This window comes from Neoarius graeffei, chromosome 5 (assembly GCF_027579695.1).
Source record: "Neoarius graeffei isolate fNeoGra1 chromosome 5, fNeoGra1.pri, whole genome shotgun sequence".
Classification (NCBI taxonomy): domain Eukaryota; kingdom Metazoa; phylum Chordata; class Actinopteri; order Siluriformes; family Ariidae; genus Neoarius; species Neoarius graeffei.
In genome coordinates, this window is record NC_083573.1 from 29,443,653 (window position 1) to 29,462,365 (window position 18,713).

The window sequence follows — 18,713 nt, forward strand, 5'->3', positions numbered from 1 at the left end:
TCTCTCTTCCGTCAAAAGGCAAGCCATGGAGAAGTACATCTCTGAATCTTTGGCAGCTGGGATCATCTGTCCTTCCTCTTCCCCAGCAGGGGCGGGATTCTTTTTCGTGGAAAAGAAGGACAAGTCACTCCGCCCCTGCATTGACTATCGGGGTCTCAACGCCATCACAGTCAAGAACCGCTACCCACTACCACTCATAACCATGGCCTTTGAACTACTCCAGGGAGCCAAGGTATTCACCAAGCTAGATCTATGCAATGCATACCATCTCGTCAGGATCAGGGAGGGGGATGAGTGGAAGACGGCATTTTACACTACCAGTGGTCACTACGAGTACCTCATGGTTCCTTTCGGCCTGACCAACGTGCCCGCAGTCTTCCAGGCACTCATTAACGACATCTTAAGGGACTTCCTAAACATCTTCGTTTTCACATACCTGGATGACATCCTGATCTTTTCCCGCTCCCTGGAGGAACATCGGGGTCACGTCCGGCAGGTCCTCCAGCGCCTGCTAGAGAACAAGTTGTTCATCAAGGCAGAAAAGAGCGAATTTCACCAGAGCTCTGTCTTGTTTCTGGGATTCATCATCTCCCCAGCAAGGATCCAGATGGACCCCCTCAAGCTCGAGACAGTTGCCGATTGGCCCACCCCATCTTCGAGACGAGAGCTCCAGTGCTTCCTAGGATTCGCCAACTTTGACAGGTGCTTCATTCACAACTTCAGCACAGTGGCAAGTACTCTTTCAGCTCTGACCTCAACCAAGACCCAATTCAAGTGGGGGGAGGAAGCAGAGAAAGCCTTTTCTATGCTTAAGCACAGGTTTACCACAGCACCCATTCTCACCATACCCGATCCTACCAGGCAGTTTATTGTCAAGGTCGACGCTTCAGAGTCAGGGGTCGGAGCTACAGTATACTTTCCCAGAGGGCCAGTGATGACAAGGTCCACCCCATGCTCCTTCTCCCGCTGGCTATCCCCAGCCAAACGGAATTACAACATCGGCGACCAAGAACTACTGGCTGTTAAACTAGCCTTGGAGGAGTGGAGGCACTGGCTCGAGGGGTCGGAGCTCCCCTTCCTAGTCTGGACCAACCATAAGAATCTGGAGTACCTCAAGTCCACCAAACGCCTTAATTCCCATCAAGCCCATTGGTCTCTCTTCTTCTCCCGGTTCAACTTCACGCTTTCCTACCACCTAAGCTCCAAGAACAACAAACCCAATGCCCTGTCCAGGATGTTCTCTTCCCACCAAGAGGAGTCCAAGCTGCCCGATACCATCCTTCCTCCACGCTGCCTGGTGGGAGCCGCCATTCTAGAGGTTGAGACGCTCATGCAGAAAGCCCTGGAGCAGGACCCTGGTGAAGGTAACCCGAACAACATTCCTCCTAACCATCTGTTTGTTCCCTGTCATGTGCGAACCCAGGTGCTGCAGTGGGGTCACAGCTCCAAGCTGGCCTGTCATCCGGGAGCCACCCAAACCCTGGCACTCATCCAGCAGTGCTTTTGGTGGCCATCCATCAAGGAGGATGTCCAGGAGTTTGTGGCAGCCTGCGACACATGCTCCCGGAACAAGACAACCAGTCGACCCCCTGCCAGCTTGCTAAGACCCCTCCCGACTCCACATCGACCTTGGTCTCACATCGCCCTAGACTACGTCACAGGACTCCCCAACTCAAGTGGCAACACATGCATCCTCACTGTCATTGACCGTTTCTCCAAGGCCATCCATTTCATTCCTCTGCCTAAGCTCCCCTCAGCCAAAGAAACCACAGAATTACTCGTCCACCATGTTTTCCACCTACATGGACTACCCACTGACATAGTTTCTGACCGGGGTCCTCAGTTCACTGCACAGTTCTGGAGGGCTTTCTGCAAACTCATCAGGGCCACCTGTAGTCTCACCTTAGGCTTCCACCCACGGACCAACAGCCAGGCAGAACGGGTGAACCAGGCTTTGGAGGTTGCACTCAGGTGCATGATGTCCAGGGATGCCAGTTCTTGGAGTAAGTACCTACCCTGGATTGAGTATGCTCATAACACTCTTCCTTCATCTGCCACAGGTCTCTCACCCTTCCAGTGCTCCCTAGGTTACCAACCACCACTCTTCCCCAACCAAGAGGAGGAGGTCACTGTACCCTCAGCCCAGATCTTCATACGCTGCTGCAGGAGGACGTGGGCATTGGCCCAGAGAAGACTCATTCACTCCACCCTCACATCCAAGAGGCAGGCCGACAAACACCGCTCTAAGGCGCCCACTTACCAGGTGGGGCAATGAGTCATGCTCTCCACATGCCATCTGCCACTCAGAACCGTCTCCCGCAAGCTGGCTACCAGGTACCTAGGACCCTTCCTCATCAAAAAGGTAATCAACCCATGTTCCTTCAGACTGGCATTACCACTCACCATGCGACACATCCACCCCACGTTCCACATGTCACAGCTTAATCCTCTGGTCTCTAGTTCTTTGCTCTCACCCTCCAAACCCCCTCCTCCCCCCAGCATCATTGATGGCAGTGAGGCCTACACAGTCAAGAAACTGCTGAAGGTGCAGCGGCGAGGCAGAGGACTCCAGTATCTGGTGGACTGGGAAGGTTACAGTCCCGGGGAGAGAAGTTGGGTTCCCACCAGGTTCATCTTGGACCCAACCCTCATCTCTGACTTCCACCGGCAACACCTCGACGCTCTTCCTAAAGCGCCTGGAGGCGCTTATTGAAGGGGGAGTACTGTCATGCTCCGCCCCGGACATCCACTCCGGAGATTATGGATCTCTCACGCCAGCACCGATCCGGATCTGGGACAAGAGTTTCTTCTCCCCTGAACTCACTTCCTGGTTTTCACTGCTGGGTATAAATAGGCCATTCTCAGACTCTGTTTTTGCCAGAACATCTCGTTTGTTTTCCCTAGCCGTTTCTGTGCCTTAATGCTTTTTCATGGTTTTTTTCTCTCCAGTGTTGTTCCCTTGTTCATGTTTTTTTGCACCAGCTTTTTCTCATTTATGACTTTTTGCACTAGCGTTTTTTTTTCTTGTTCATGTTTTTTGCACTAGTGTTTTTCTTGTCCTTGTCTGCCTCATTTGTTTTGTCAAGTTTTTGTCTCCTTTTTTAAATGGACTATTTTTGTTACTTTTTCCCTGGATTAAAACCACCACATTTATTGGATTACTCTGAGTCGTGTTCTGCTTTTGGATCCTATTTCACCACACCTCCACCACCCTTAACACAACGACCCTAAGTACACAAGTTGTTCTACCAAAGAATGGTTAAAGAAGAATAAAGTTAATGTTTTGGAATGGCCAAGTCAAAGTCCTGACCTTAATCCAATCGAAATGTTGTGGAAGGACCTGAAGCAAGCAGTTCATGTGAGGAATCCCACCAACATCTCAGAGTTGAACCTGTTCTGTATGGAGGAATGGGCTAAAATTCCTCCAAGCCAGTGTGCAGGACTGATCAACAGTTACTGGAAATGTTTAGTTGCAGTTATTGCTGCACAAGGGGGTCACACCAGATACTGAAAGCAAAGGTTCACATACTTTTGCCACTCATAAACATGTAATATTGGATCATTTTCCTCAATAAATAAATGACCAAGTAGAATATTTTTGTCTCATTTGTTTAACTGGGTTCTCTTTATCTACTTTTAGGACTTGTGTGAAAATCTGATGAAGTTTTAGGTCATATTTATGCAGAAATATAGAAAATTCGAAAGGGTTCACAAACTTTTGAACACCACTGTAACTCCAGACTCAAGCAGAAGTTTCAGAAATCAGAAGTTTTGTGAGAGTTATGCATGTGGGGATGGAGTTTGTTGAAAACAGATTGGATTGTCTATTGTACCTGAGGTACAATTTTGCTTGTAAACAGTAGTAACACAACCTATACGTATCGTAAAATAAATAAAAGACATCCATCCATTATCTGTAGCCACTTATCCTGTTCTACAAGGTTGTAGGCAAGCTGGAGCCTATCCCAGCTGACTATGGGTGAGAGGCGGGGTACACCCTGGACAAGTCGCCAGGTCATCGCAGGGCTGACACAGAGACAAACAACCATTCACACTCACATTCACACCTATGGTCAATTTAGAGCCACCAATTAGCCTAACCTGCATATCTTTGGACTGTGGGGGAAACTGGAGCACCCGGAGGAAACCCACGCAGAGATGGGGAGAACATGCAAACTCCACACAGAAAGGCCCTCGCCGGCCGCGGGGCTCGAACACAGGACCTTCTTGCTGTGAGGCAGCAGTGCTAACCACTACACCACCATGCTGCCCCAAATAAAATACATAAATACGTATAATAAATATACAGTAGATGTCATGATAATAAAAGTTGCAGTGGGCTGATCAACAGTTACCGGAAATGTTTAGTTGCAGTTATTGCTGCACAAGGGGGTCACACCAGATACTGAAAGCAAAGTTTCACATACTTTTGCCACTCACAAACATGTAATATTGGATCATTTTCCTCAATAAATAAATGACCAATTAGAATATTTTTGTCTCATTTTTTAAACTGGGTTCTCTTTATCTACTTTTAGGATTTGTGTGAAAATCTGATGATGTTTTAGGTCATATTTATGCAAAAATATGGAAAATTCTAAAGGGTTCACAAACTTTCAAGCACTGCTGTACACTTTACAATAGATTATTAGATTCTAATAGAATAGATGAGTCAAAATAATTGGGGATCTTTTTTAATGGGCCCCGATTCGTTACAAGTATGAATAGGTGGGTCTCAAAGCAGAAAAGGTTGAGAACCCCTGATCTAGACAACCTGTCAAATAGAGCTAATTAATTTGCACTTTCAACAAAATAACAAAATTCTATTATTTTTAGGTGTGTAAAGCTGATGTTTCCGCAAAACTCAATACAATTTTGAATCTTAAGGCAATGATTTGAAATTTGAAGGTACCACCGAACCACCAACTGTTCGATATTTGACAATAGCACTGAGTCTGCTTCAATACAATTTGATTTATTAGCCTCTGATCAATAGATGACCAACTTTTCCTCAGAATCTAAGATAAGCCTACTGTTAATTTATGAATAGTAATGATAAAGAAGGACTTTTATCATAATTATCAGAGTTACTGGCAAATCATTTTGATTGACTGTTACATTATTATTACACATCACTTATATTATTAAAATATATGAATTATTTTGTATGCACCGGGGCGGCATGGTGGTGTAGTGGTTAGTGCTGTCGCCTCACAGCAAGAAGGTCCGGGTTCGAGCCCCGTGGCCGGCGAGGGCCTTTCTGTGCAGAGTTTGCATGTTCTCCCCGTGTCCGCATGGGTTTCCTCCGGGTGCTCCGGTTTCCCCCACAGTCCAAAGACATGCAGGTTAGGTTAACTGGCGACTCTAAATTGACCGTGAGTGTGAATGTGAGTGTGAATGGTTGTCTGTGTCTATGTTTCAACCCTGTGATGACCTGGCGACTTGTCCAGGGTGTACCCCGCCTTTCGCCCGTAGTCAGCTGGGATAGGCTCCAGCTTGCCTGTGACCCTGTAGAAGGATAAAGCGGCTAGAAATAATGAGATGAGATGAGATTTTGTATGCACCAGTTGTCTGTCCTTTTTAAAGAAAAATTTATCTCTGGTCTCAGTTCATTTCAGTTGCTGCCTTTAAAACTGACACATTGATCCAAATCGTCTGATCATCACACTCCGAATTCATTTACAGAGGTCACACTGTGCATATGCTGTTGTTAGGGAGAATGTTTTACAAATTTACTCATGAAAATGTTAAATGGTAAACTGCACTGGTACTGGGATCCTAAATCCATAAAACCATATCAAGGACAAAATTGAACATCACACATACAATAAACAGGTAAAGCGTAGCAGTCAAAAGTTTGGACACCCCTACTTATTCATAGGTTTTTCTGTATTTTGACTATTTTCTACATTGTAGAACAATACTGAAGACTTCAAAACTATTAAATAACACGTGAAACATATATGGAATTATATGGTAAACAAAAAAGTGGTAAACAAAACTAAATATCTCATCTCATCATCTCTAGCCGCTTTATCCTGTTCTACAGGGTCACAGGCAAGCTGGAGCCTATCCCAGCTGACTACGGGCGAGAGGCGGGGTACACTCTGGGCAAGTCACCAGGTCATCACAGGGCTGACACATAGACACAGACAACCATTCACACTCACATTCACACCTACGGTCAATTTAGAGTCACCAGTTAACCTAACCTGCGTGTCTTTGGACTGTGGGGGAAACCAGAGCACCCAGAGGAAACCCACGCGGACACGGAGAGAACATGCAAACTCCGCACAGAAAGGCCCTCGCCGGCCACGGGGCTCGAACCCGGACCTTCTTGCTGTGAGGTGACAGCGCTAACCACTACACCACCGTGCCGCCCAAAACTAAATATGTTTCATATTTTAGATTCTTCAAAGTAGCCACCATTTACCTTGATGACGCTTTGCACGCAATTGGTATTATCTTAACCAGCTTCATGTGGTAGTCACCCGGAATGCTTTTCAATTAGCAGGTGCCTCGTCAAAAGTTAATTAGTGCAATTTATTGCCTTCTTAATGTGTCTGAGATCCAGTAGTAAATAATACAAATACAGTAAATAGCCCTATTCTACAACTGTAGTGATCCATATTATATCAAAGACCGGTCAGCTTAAGCCTGGCGCACACAGGCGATTTTTCATCGCTTGGTTATGCGACTTTTTGATGCAAGTGAAAAATCGCTTCGTGTGCGATTATTTGCGACGGCGATTTTTTGTTGCTTGCGACAGATCGCAGGTATCAAACAATCTTGATATTCTGTGACAAAAAATCACCAGTCGCTGACTTGTTGCAGAGATATCGCCGCGTGCGCGTGTCTTTGCTATAACAAAGCGATCACCTCCAAAGGCTAAGCCAATCCCTGCCCGCAAAGTAGTTATGTGATTTCCACATGACTTGCATCCCCCTCCCCAAATCGCCCATTGGTCGCAGATAATGCGCACACGAGAGGAAACTTGCGTCCAAAAATCGCAATACGCTTGCGACGGAAAATCGCCCGTATGCGCCGGGCTTAAGACATGAAGTGACTTTTAATTAATAAAAATAAAGAAAAAACACTGAATTAGAAGGCATGTCCAAATTTTTGACTGGTACTGTACATGATGTGATAGTCAGTAGAAGTAAGCCATGTAAAAGCCTGTTTGTTTCACTTTGTGCTATTCCATACTTAAAGAGTAAACACACACCTCTGTAGCTCGAGGGGCACGGTGGGGTCCACTTTAGGGCTCTCAGAGTCCGGGCTAGCTTTCGGGGATGAGGGAGGGGACAGGCGCAGTGATTTGGGTGTCCAACTCTTCACAGAGCGCAGAGTCTGCTGTTTAACACCGCTGGGAGCAGTGTCCTCTTTACCCACCCTCTCCACTCCGTCAAACTGAGCTAGTGAGTGAAGATGCATTGGAACAATGAAGCTGTTCATTCTATGACACTTTCTCAGTGGGCAACCAGATTAGCACTTGATATAGATTTTATAATATCATAAACTATATAAGCAGGTTAAATCTTATATTGTGATCAAAACACATCACATACAAATCTTTCCATATTTAATAAGAATAACAATCCAAATCCATATTATCCACATTAAAGTGCCTTAATTCATCTTCATGTTCTGTTCACTGCTCAGCTGTAGGTTGGATAAGGCTTTTGATTCGCAACGTGAATATAATAGAGTTGTAAAAGATGAAAGTGTTATTCAGTTTTTTAAAGATTTAAAATGAGTTATTTTCATCTGAATTAAATAAAGCAACTGTAAAATGCATTGTAAATGCTGGTTATGAATTGATGTTCATCTCATTCATCTGATAAAGTGATTCAGTAATCGCTTTATCCTGGTCATTGTTGCTCTGGATCCAGAGCATATCCTGGGAACACTGGCCGGATATGCCATGAATGGGACACCAGTCCATCTCACGCACACACATACACACACACTTACTCACACTGAGAGGCATTTTAGACTTTCCTGTGCAACCTAAGAACCTGGAGGAAATCCATAGACCGGGAGAACATGCATAGAAAATCTGCACAAACAGTAACCTGAGCTCAGAATCGAACCAAGAACCCTGGAGCTGTAAGGTATCAGCATTATCTGCTACCCAGCTTCATTTCAGTGATTTTGAATATAATCAATGTTTAGTGAAACAGACACAACATCCTTCAGCTTGCTTGTCAATCTTCCTGATGGAGGTCCTGAGACAAGACTAAAATTATGTTTGTTTTATAATTTCATTCATGAAATTATGTTCCATTTTGTTTCATTTATTTTTTTTAATCATGTTCAGTATAATTTTAAAACGAGCACTTTGGACTAGAGCAGAACATGAGGGTGAAATGCTATACTTACCTGACAGTGCTCGAACGATCTGTTCCTTCTTCCACTCCCAGGGAAGCTCGTACTCTGCAGGTGGTCTGGGGTCAGACTCAGGCCGGGTCAAGGGGATGCCCTCCAGAACCTCCTCATATGGTACGTCATAGATCTGTGTGGATCCAGACCCTTCTCCTTCTCCTCCCTTCAACACCACACACACTTTCAGAAGGTCCTTGGACCCACGGCGGCGAATCTCTGTGAGAACAAACACTGATCTTTCACACACTTACACTGAACAGGGTTATAAGATGATTCAGTCTCCTATAATTAAACAAACTCCAGTCTGGGCCAGAGTGATTTTTGCACTGGATGAATTTTTAACCTGTTTACTATGTCAGAGGAGCAGTATAACACTGAATATTAGATGTTGCAATTTACAAATGAATTGATTTCATTTATGGGCCATATTTTTGCATAATATTTTCATCATGTAGCATCAAATGATACTGTAGAAGGATTGGGGATATACAAACATTCAGGCATTCAAATACTTAATTTTTAAGCTCAGGATAAAAGCAAAATTCTTCCCAAATGTCATTAAATCACCAAGCAAAGTCTAACACCCATTTCGCAAGAAGCAACTAAGTTGGTTCATTAATTTATCCTAGCAGATGATCTTGTTGTAATGTTCACGTTGGTGTTTCTCAAGCTAAACAATAATAAAAGTATTATGTAATATCTAAGATAAGTGACACTGAATATGTTAATCCAAAGAAGATGGAAAATGGAGTGTCAGTTTTACTGGAGGGTGATATTTGTCCTATTTACAATGCATTTCTTTGCATCACAACTTTGATCAAGCCCTGGTTACAAAAATCTTCACTTCGCTTATTAATAAATAAAATTCAAATCTTTCACTGTGTTCACTTCCAGCTTACAGAGAATATACACTGACATATAACTGGTGCATTAAAGCAGCTTTTTGTTGTTGTTCTTCATCTTCTTCTTGTTTGTTTTGTTTTATAGCCAGGCATCCCTTTTACCTCTAAAATAAAAAAGTTAAAAGTTAAAGTCCTTCCCGCACCATGTGGCACATCAGGTGGTGCCGATCTCCGTAGCCCTCAGCCTCTCGCCTATTACATAGCTAGGGTTACAGTGGGGGGCTAGTCCTCTGGTAACCACGAGAGTTTAACTCCCCACTCGCATCTGTATTGCAGCATGCCTTGCCAGATGGTAGTAGGTACCATTTTTATGCTGGTCTTTGGTATGACCCGACCGTGAATAGAACTCCCAATCGAGAAGCAGACACGCTACCACTAGGCCACTAGCCAGTACCGCTAAAATAAAGACAGATTTATTTTATAATCCTAACTCACATTCTAGGCTCATCACTTTCTTCAACTTGTTCTTGATTCTAAGATTCCTGTTCTTGGCTGCAGGAGTGGAACCCAATGTGGTCTTCTGCTGTTGCATGCTGAGATGCTTTTCTGCTCACTACGGTTGTAAAGAGTTGCTTTGAGTTACTAGATCCTTCCTGGCAGCTCGAACCAATCTGGCCTGAGTTTCCCAAAAGCATCGCAGCACAAAGATCATCATTAAATGTAGAGTGAGCAGCACAATGAACACTCTCCTAGTTAAGATGCTCTTAACATTAAGATGCTTTTGGGAAACCCATCCCTGACCATTTTCCTCTGACCTCTCTTATCAACAAGGCGTTTGTTTCCACCCAAAGAACTGTTGCTCATTCAGTGTTTTTTTTGTTTTGTTTTTTGCACCATTCTGTGTAAACTCTAGAGACTGTTGTGTGTGAAAACCCCAGGAGATCAGCAGTTTCTGAAATGCTCAAACCAGCCCATCTGGCTCAAACCAACACCCACAGTGGCCACAGTGAAAGTCACAGAGAGAGATCACAATTTTTCCCATTCTGATGGTTTGAAGTGAACATTAACTGAAGCGCTTGATTTGTATCTGCATGATTTTATCCATTGTGCTGCTGTCAAGGGATTGGCTGATTAGATAACTGCATAAAACAGCAGGTGTATGGGTGCTCCTAATAAAGTGGCCAGTGAGTGTACAGGATACAGTACTAATATCGCTCTAATTAGTTTTACATAATACTTTCAATAACTTTCAAGAAAGTGTCTTGCCACTCGGAGTCACTTTTAACTGTCTGCTAATAGTAAGTCTAGTTAACCGCACTTATCTGAGATGCTTTATCAATTAATCTCTTAGTTCTACATACTTTACTTGATAAAGCCTCCTGAATGAGTGAGGAAACATTTTCAAGTTTTAAAAAAAAAAAAAAGTCCACTTGCCTGCAGCACACAATGTATGTATTGTGGGTTTAATGGGGGAACAGTAACAAATGCACAGTGCTCCATCTTTCAAGCTGTGTTAGTCCGCTGTCACTTTGTGTCTGGCCTATTGTGTGAGAAAACAATGGCAGTACCAGGGGAAGGACGGCCCTGGCTTGCGATTGGCTCAGTTAGCAGACCCACTTCCTGAGTTCTAGGAAGTCACTGTTGGGAGTGCAGGGGGGGCTTTCTCACACAGTCAAGCACACTGGGGAGGACAACAGGGGTCAACTTCCTGCCCAGAGAATGGGGCAAAGGAAACACGGACAGGAAACAGGAAGCAGAAAGAGGAAACTGCACCCATTGTCCCTGCACAACACCATCACCGTAGCAACCACCCAAAAGGAGAGACCGACGTTTACAAGAGGGTGCTGTGATTTTTAAATCCCTGAAAATCTGCCTGCAGTCCTTCAGTCATCAAGAAGGGGAAAGTATGCGAAAGGGGATTAAAGTAAGAGGAAGAAAATGGAAAGATATAAGCAAAAAAAAGAGAAGCAATGTAGATAAAAAAGCGAAAGACAGAGGACCTGTGATAATGAGTTGGGCATCATAAGGCTCCATATATCCATCATTCTCTCCTTCTCTTTCAGCTTCTCTCTGCTCTCTTGTTTTCTCAGCATCAAAAGGATCAGCATAGTCCTCCAAGATAATCAGCTGTTTAGAGGGAAAGAAAGGTGCTGACATGAGTTTCTTCGGTTCACACAGTCAGTTAGCCCTCTTTTTCACATTAACTTAGGAGTTTTAGAAATATACACATGAAACATCTGGAATCTTTAGAAAAAACAATTCAGATCTATGTTTTCTAAAAAAAAATCTATGTACAATTTACATCATGTCCTCTATATTGCTCAAACTGTGCTACTGCTGTTTAAACTGTTTGTAACAAAAAAAAAACGTTTTTCAAGGTTAAATGAATGTGCTAAATTTAATAATTTTCTGAGTGACTTTTTTTTTCTTTTGTAAGATTCCTAATGCCTTTATTTCATAGGGAGTTTCCATATTCACTTAAAAATAATGCAACCTCAGACAGACAAATTGTTTGCAGTGACTGTTGTGTAATAATAAGAATATGCACCACAGCAAATCCAGTAAGTGGACACCCACTAAAAGCACTTTTAAAACCACCTTTGAACTTCAAGATATTGTGTCTCTTCTCTTGTCCAGTTCAGCACTCGACTCCCCCCCCCCGTCCAAAGATACACATACACCACCAACGCCCCTGGACCTTTTTATCCTGACTTCACGAGAGTCTCATTTCTGTGGTATTATGTTCAAAGGGTAGCTGGAGGGCCAATATATCTATGGGAGAGGTTACAGCCTGTGTGTCAAGTGACATAATTCTTCAAACACTACCTTCACTGGGGATGGAAAGAAAAGACACATTGTATTGTGTATGCATTATATTCTTTCTCTAGAATTGTGTGTGTGTGTGTGTGTGTGTGTGTGTGTGTGTGTGTGTGTATGTTTGAAAATGACATTGGAAAGAAAAAGAAAGAAAGGTGACAGGGTCTAAACTCTTTGTGTGTGTGTGTGTGTGTGTGTGTGTGTGTGTGTGTGTGTGTGTGTAGGATGACTGAATAGAGACAGGAAAGGTTTGTGCTCATTGTGCTTGCTCTCCTGCTACTCTACTTGGGCTGATTGTAATGCAAGCACAGAGTGAATAGGGGATAGGAAAGGAGAAGGGCCACACCAGAGAGAGAGAGAGAGAGAGAGAGAGAGAGTGTGTGGAGTAAAGGTGGGGGGAGAGGTGATATGCTTAGAAACAAAGGGAGATGGAAGAGAGATATCAATCTTGCTTTTCATAACAAAATCGTTTTCTTTAGTTCCCACAGACGTCAGAGTCAAGGCATACCATGGGCTCAAGTCTCAATCCATTTGACTCAAGGCAAACTTGATAATACACAGTTTCAGAGTTAGAAAGCTGTTGGGAGATAAAGCTAGCATAAATTCAGGGGGGAAAATTAAGGCATGTTTGGGGGTTTTTCCCCTCCTAAGACAAAAGCAACATCCAAAATGATGGTTTTCTATAGGAATCATGTTGCTTCTAGGCAACACAATGAACACAATCAGCACTGAACACTAAGAAATTTTTCATGGGAATAAATATCTACCTTTTCTGTCTGTAGTCAGATTCTTGAACTGATACACTAATGAATTAAGTGTTACTTTGTGGATTAATATACAAAACAGTGGCATTTATTTCAATTGGACATGAATAAGCTAACAGGCTAAAAGAGTTCATTCACTCCTGAGGTAATGAATCTACTGGTAGTGTGTAGCTCCTGGTTAACACCTGACCAGGTTAATAAGGGTCTAATACACAGGAAAAATGACTGAGCAGTTGTTGTTGTTGTTTTTCTTCCAGAGTTAAAAGTTTAGTATTTTCCTCAAAAATAGTTAATTTTGCTCTATTTTGAGTTTAGAGAGTAAACTTTGGAGTTGGAGTGGGAGCAAAATTACAGAGTAATTGTGTAACAGAGTTGATTGTGTACTCTGAACTGAGTAACATAGTACAAGAGTTTATTTCAAGCAAAATACCACCACAAAGAGTCAAATATTAACACTGAATTGAGGAGAATTGTCTGTGGAAAAACAGCTCTATTAAAAGAGTAACATTTACTCTTTTTACAGAGGGACCAAATGTTATCTGGTGTAGGGTAACATTTTCTTCAATTTCCGTAAATTCTACTCAGGCCAATTTCCAGTGTAGCGTGTAGCTACCTACTGGTTAACAGGTTAATAAGGGTCTAATATACAGGGAAAACGACTGAGCAGTTGTTGTTGTTTTTGTTGTTTTTCCAGAGTTAAAAGTTTCGTATTTTCCTCAAAAATAGTTAAATTTGCTCTATTTTGAGTTTAGAGAGTAAACTTTGGAGTTGGAGTGGGAGCAAAATTACAGAGTAATTGTGTAACAGAGTTGATTGTGTACTCTGAACTGAGTAACATAATACAAAAGTTCATTTCAAGCAAAATACCACCACAAAGAGTCAAATATTAACACTGAATTGAGGAGAATTGTCTGTGGAAAAACAGCTCTATCAAAAGAGTGCTCTTTAGAGAGGGACCAAATGTTATCTAGTGTAGAGTAACATTTTCTTCTTTCCTAAGGCAAATTTCCTGTGTAGTGTGTGTAGCGTGTATAGTGTGTAGTGTGTGTAGTGTGTATAGTACACTACCGTTCAAAAGTTTGGGGTCACCCAGACAATTTTGTGTTTTCCATGAAAAGTCACACTTTTATTTACCACCATAAGTTGTAAAATGAATAGAAAATATAGTCAAGACATTTTTCTGGCCATTTTGAGCATTTAATCGACCCCACAAATGTGATGCTCCAGAAACTCAATCTGTTCAAAGGAAGGTCAGTTTTATAGCTTCTCTAAAGAGCTCAACTGTTTTCAGCTGTGCTAACATGATTGTACAAGGGTTTTCTAATCCTCCATTAGCCTTCTGAGGCAATGAGCAAACACATTGTACCATTAGAACACTGGAGTGAGAGTTGCTGGAAATGGGCCTCTATACACCTATGGAGATATTGCACCAAAAACCAGACATTTGCAGCTAGAATAGTCATTTACCACATTAGCAATGTATAGAGTGGATTTCTGATTAGTTTAAAGTGATCTTCATTGAAAAGAACAGTGCTTTTCTTTCAAAAATAAGGACATTTCAGAGTGACCCCAAACTTTTGAACGGTAGTGTAGTGTGTATAGTGTGTAGTGTGTATAGTGTGTGTAGTGTGTATAGACTTACTGGTGAACACCTGACCAGGTTAATAAGGGTCTAAGAGTATCTGATTTCGCTTGTACAGTGGAATCTCTTTTTGATTTATTGATATAGTAAACAGGGATGTTTGCCCACCGTTTCGGTTTTAACAGGTGTTTTTCCGCGCTCCGGGTCGCTCCCGGTTCCTTCAGCCGCAGCACTGATGTACTTCTTCTCCTGCCATTTGTCCTGTTTGTCCACTTTGATCATGCGGCTCATGTAGGCGTCGGCGATGGCGCTGGTCCTCAGAGTGCGGTGATCTTCAAAGCCCTCCATCTTGACGTTCTTCTTGCTTTTCCCAGGTATCAGGATCTCCCAGATCTTCGCATCCTTGCCCGAGCCTGGACTCGAGTGGTTTCGGCCAAGCTCGACGGCCGAGTTTTTGCGATTCCTCCCGGAGAGGAGTGAACCCACCCCGCCTGCGCTCTCCGAGTTTTTCCGCGGACTCGCTTTGGCTCCGGTTCCGCCGCTCACCGCTGCTCTGGGTCGAGTCTGAGAGCCGGATTCAGACGCAGAGCGAAGTCGGTCCGAGCCTGTTTTCAGAGTTGGGAAATCTTTAAACCACCTAGCCATGATAAAAAGCTTCATAGGCTACACAGTGCCTCTCTCCATACAACACAAAGACAAGACGCGCAGCAACTTTCAGCAAACTTTCCTCGAACCTCCGTGCACTTTCTGTTCCACCGCTCGGACCCTCAGCGCGCTCTCAACCAATGATCACCGCTCGGACCCTCACCGCTCGGACCCTCACCGCTCGGACCCTCACCGCTCGGACCCTCAGCGCGCTCTCAACCAATGCTCACCGCTCGAACCCTCACCGCGCTCTCAACCAATGATCACCGCTCGGACCCTCACCGTTCGGACCTTCACCGCGCTCTCAACCAATGATCACCGCTCGGACCCTCACCGCTCGGACCTTCACCGCGCTCTCAACCAATGATCACCGCTCGGATTCTTTGCTTATTGTTTTCTATTGTGAGTGAGTGGGGGGAAAAAATTGAAAATCGCTTGAAATTTTTGTTTTGTCGGGGAATATTTCCAGATATTTAAAGTCTTTTAGGACATAATCCTAATTGTACGTATTATTATTATAATTATCCCATTCGTTGACTTTTCTAAAGCATCTTCTCTTCTTCTTCTTTTTTTTACATTTCACCGCATTTTTTTTTTATTTCTCCCCCTCACATTTGAGTACAACCCTGGAATTATTCCCGCAAAATAAAAAGGAGCCTCTGGAGGACATAAACGCGGAAAAATTGGAAGGTTTTCTTCGCCAGAGATCCCATTCCCGGTGTGTCCGACCTGAGCGCAGCCAGCGCAGAGTGAGCAGGGGGAGTGTGTGAGTGTGCGGGAGCGCGCGTGTGAGTGTGTCAAGGGGGTGGTGGCTCCTGAGCTACTCACCGGCCACTTTAATAGAAACTTGTTCTTGATTCTAAGCTCCCTGTTCTTGTCTGACAGGACTGGAACCCAATGTGGTCTTCTGCTGTTGCATGCTGAGATGCTTTTCTGCTCACCACGGTTGTAAAGAGTTGCTTTGAGTTACTAGATCCTTCCTGGCAGCTCGAACCAATCTGGCCTGAGTTTCCCAAAAGCATCGCAGCACAAAGATCATCGTTAAATGCAGCACAATGAACATTCTCTCCTAGTTAAGATGCTCTTAGCATTAAGATGTTTTTGGGAAACCCACCCCTGACCATTTTCCTCTGACCTCTCTTATCAACAAGGCATTTGTTTCCACGCACAGAACTGTTGCTCATTCAGTGTTTTTTTTTTTGTCTTTCGCACCATTCTGTGTAAACTCTAGAGACTGTTGTGTGTGAAAGCCCCAGGAGATCAGCAATTTCTGAAATGCTCAAACCAGCCCATCTGGCTCAAACCAACACCCACAGTGGCCACAGTGAAAGTCACAGAGAGAGATCACAATTTTTCCCATTCTGATGGTTTGAAGTGAACATTAACTGAAGCGCTTGATTTGTATCTGCATGATTTTATCCATTGTGCTGCTGTCAAGGGATTGGCTGATTAGATAACTGCATAAAACAGCAGGTGTATGGGTGCTCCTAATAAAGTGGCCAGTGAGTGTACAGGATACAGTATTAATATTGCTCTAATTAGTTTTACATAATACTTTCAATAACTGTCAAGAATGATGAGATGCTTTTCTGCTCACCACGGTTGTAAAGAGTTGCTATGAATTGCTATATCCTTCCTGGCAGTTCAAAGCAATCTGGCCATTTTCCTCTGACCTTTATTATCCATCCACTGAATAGGCAGCCAGCAGATGGAATGACCCAGCTCTAAAAGTGGTGTTTCGCCAAGGTCTTTATCCGGAAATTCTCAGTGAACTGGCATGGAGAGATGAGCGACTACAACCCCGATTCCAAAAAAGTTGGGACAAAGTACAAATTGTAAATAAAAACAGAATGCAATAATTTACAAATCTCAAAAACTGATATTGCATTCACAATAGAACATAGACAACATATCAAATGTTGAAAGTGAGACATTTTGAAATTTCATGCCGAATATTGGCTCATTTGAAATTTCATGACAGCAACACATCTCAAAAAAGTTGGGACAGGGGCAATAAGAGGCTGGAAAAGTTAAAGGTACAAAAAAGGAACAGCTGGAGGACCAAATTGCAACTCATTAGGTCAATTGGCAATAGGTCATTAACATGACTGGGTATAAAAAGAGCATCTTGGAGTGGCAGCGGCTCTCAGAAGTAAAGATGGGAAGAGGATCACCAATCCCCCTAATTCTGCGTCGACAAATAGTGGAGCAATATCAGAAAGGAGTTCAACAGTGTAAAATTGCAAAGAGTTTGAACATATCATCATCTACAGTGCACAATATCATCAAAAGATTCAGAGAATCTGGAAGAATCTCTGTGCGTAAGGGTCAAGGCCGGAAAACCATACTGGGTGCCCGTGATCTTCGGGCCCTTAGACGGCACTGCATCACATACAGGCATGCTTCTGTATTGGAAATCACAAAATGGGCTCAGGAAGATTTCCAGAGAACATTATCTGTGAACACAATTCACCATGCCATCCGCCGTTGCCAGCTAAAACTCGATAGTTCAAAGAAGAAGCCGTATCTAAACATGATCCAGAAGCGCAGACGTCTTCTCTGGGCCAAGGCTCATTTAAAATGGACTGTGGCAAAGTGGAAAACTGTTCTGTGGTCAGACGAATCAAAATTTGAAGTTCTTTATGGAAATCAGGGACGCCGTGTCATTCGGACTAAAGAGGAGAAGGAGACCCAAGTTGTTATCAGCGCTCAGTTCAGAAGCCTGCATCTCTGATGGTATGGGGTTGCATTAGTGCGTGTGGCATGGGCAGCTTACACATCTGGAAAGACACCATCAATGCTGAAAGGTATATCCAGATTCTAGAGCAACATATACTCCCATCCAGACGATGTCTCTTTCAGGGAACACCTTGCATTTTCCAACATGGCAATGCCAAACCACATACTGCATCAATTACAGCATCATGGCAGCATAGAAGAAGGGTCTGGGTACTGAACTGGCCAGCCTGCAGTCCAGATCTTTCACCCATAGAAAACATCATAAAATGGAAGATATGACAAAAAAGACCTAAGACAGTTGAGCAACTAGAATCCTACATTAGACAAGAATGGGTTAACATTCCTATCCCTAAACTTGAGCAACTTGTCTCCTCAGTCCCCAGACGTTTACAGACTGTTGTAAAGAGAAAAGGGGATGTCTCACAGTGGTAAACATGGCCTTGTCCCAACTTTTTTGAGATGTGTTGTTGTCTCATCTCATCATCTCTAGCTGCTTTATCCTTCTACAGGGTCACAGGCAAGCTGGAGCCTATCCCAGCTGACTACGGGCGAAAGGTGGGGTACACCCTGGACAAGTCGCCAGGTCATCACAGGGCTGACACATAGACACAGACAACCATTCACACTCACAGTCAATTTAGAGTCACCAGTTAACCTAACCTGCATGTCTTTGGACTGTGGGGGAAACCGGAGCACCCGGAGGAAACCCACACGGACACGGGGAGAACATGCAAACTCCACACAGAAAGGCCCTCGCCGGCCCCGGGGCTCGAACCCAGGACCTTCTTGCTGTGAGGCGACAGCGCTAACCACTACACCACCATGCCGCCCCTGTGTTGTTGTCATGAAATTTAAAATCACCTAATTTTTCTCTTTAAATGATACATTTTCTCAGTTTAAACATTTGATATGTCATCTATGTTCTATTCTAAATAAAAT

General features: G+C 43.5%; 1 protein-coding gene across 1 annotated transcript in view; it reads right to left on the reverse strand.

Annotated features, from left to right (window-relative positions):
• she (Src homology 2 domain containing E) overlaps positions 1–15,803 on the reverse strand; it is a 31,948-nt gene extending 16,145 nt beyond the window's left edge. The window contains exons 1-4 of the mRNA XM_060921479.1: positions 14,559–15,803; positions 11,228–11,354; positions 8,383–8,601; positions 7,226–7,415 (exon numbers count right to left, since the gene is read on the reverse strand). Of these exons, the coding sequence (XP_060777462.1) occupies positions 7,226–7,415; positions 8,383–8,601; positions 11,228–11,354; positions 14,559–15,050 (1,028 nt within the window). The 5' untranslated portion in view covers positions 15,051–15,803. The remainder of the gene's footprint in view (positions 1–7,225; positions 7,416–8,382; positions 8,602–11,227; positions 11,355–14,558) is intronic.
• Between the last annotated feature and the right edge of the window lie 2,910 nt (positions 15,804–18,713).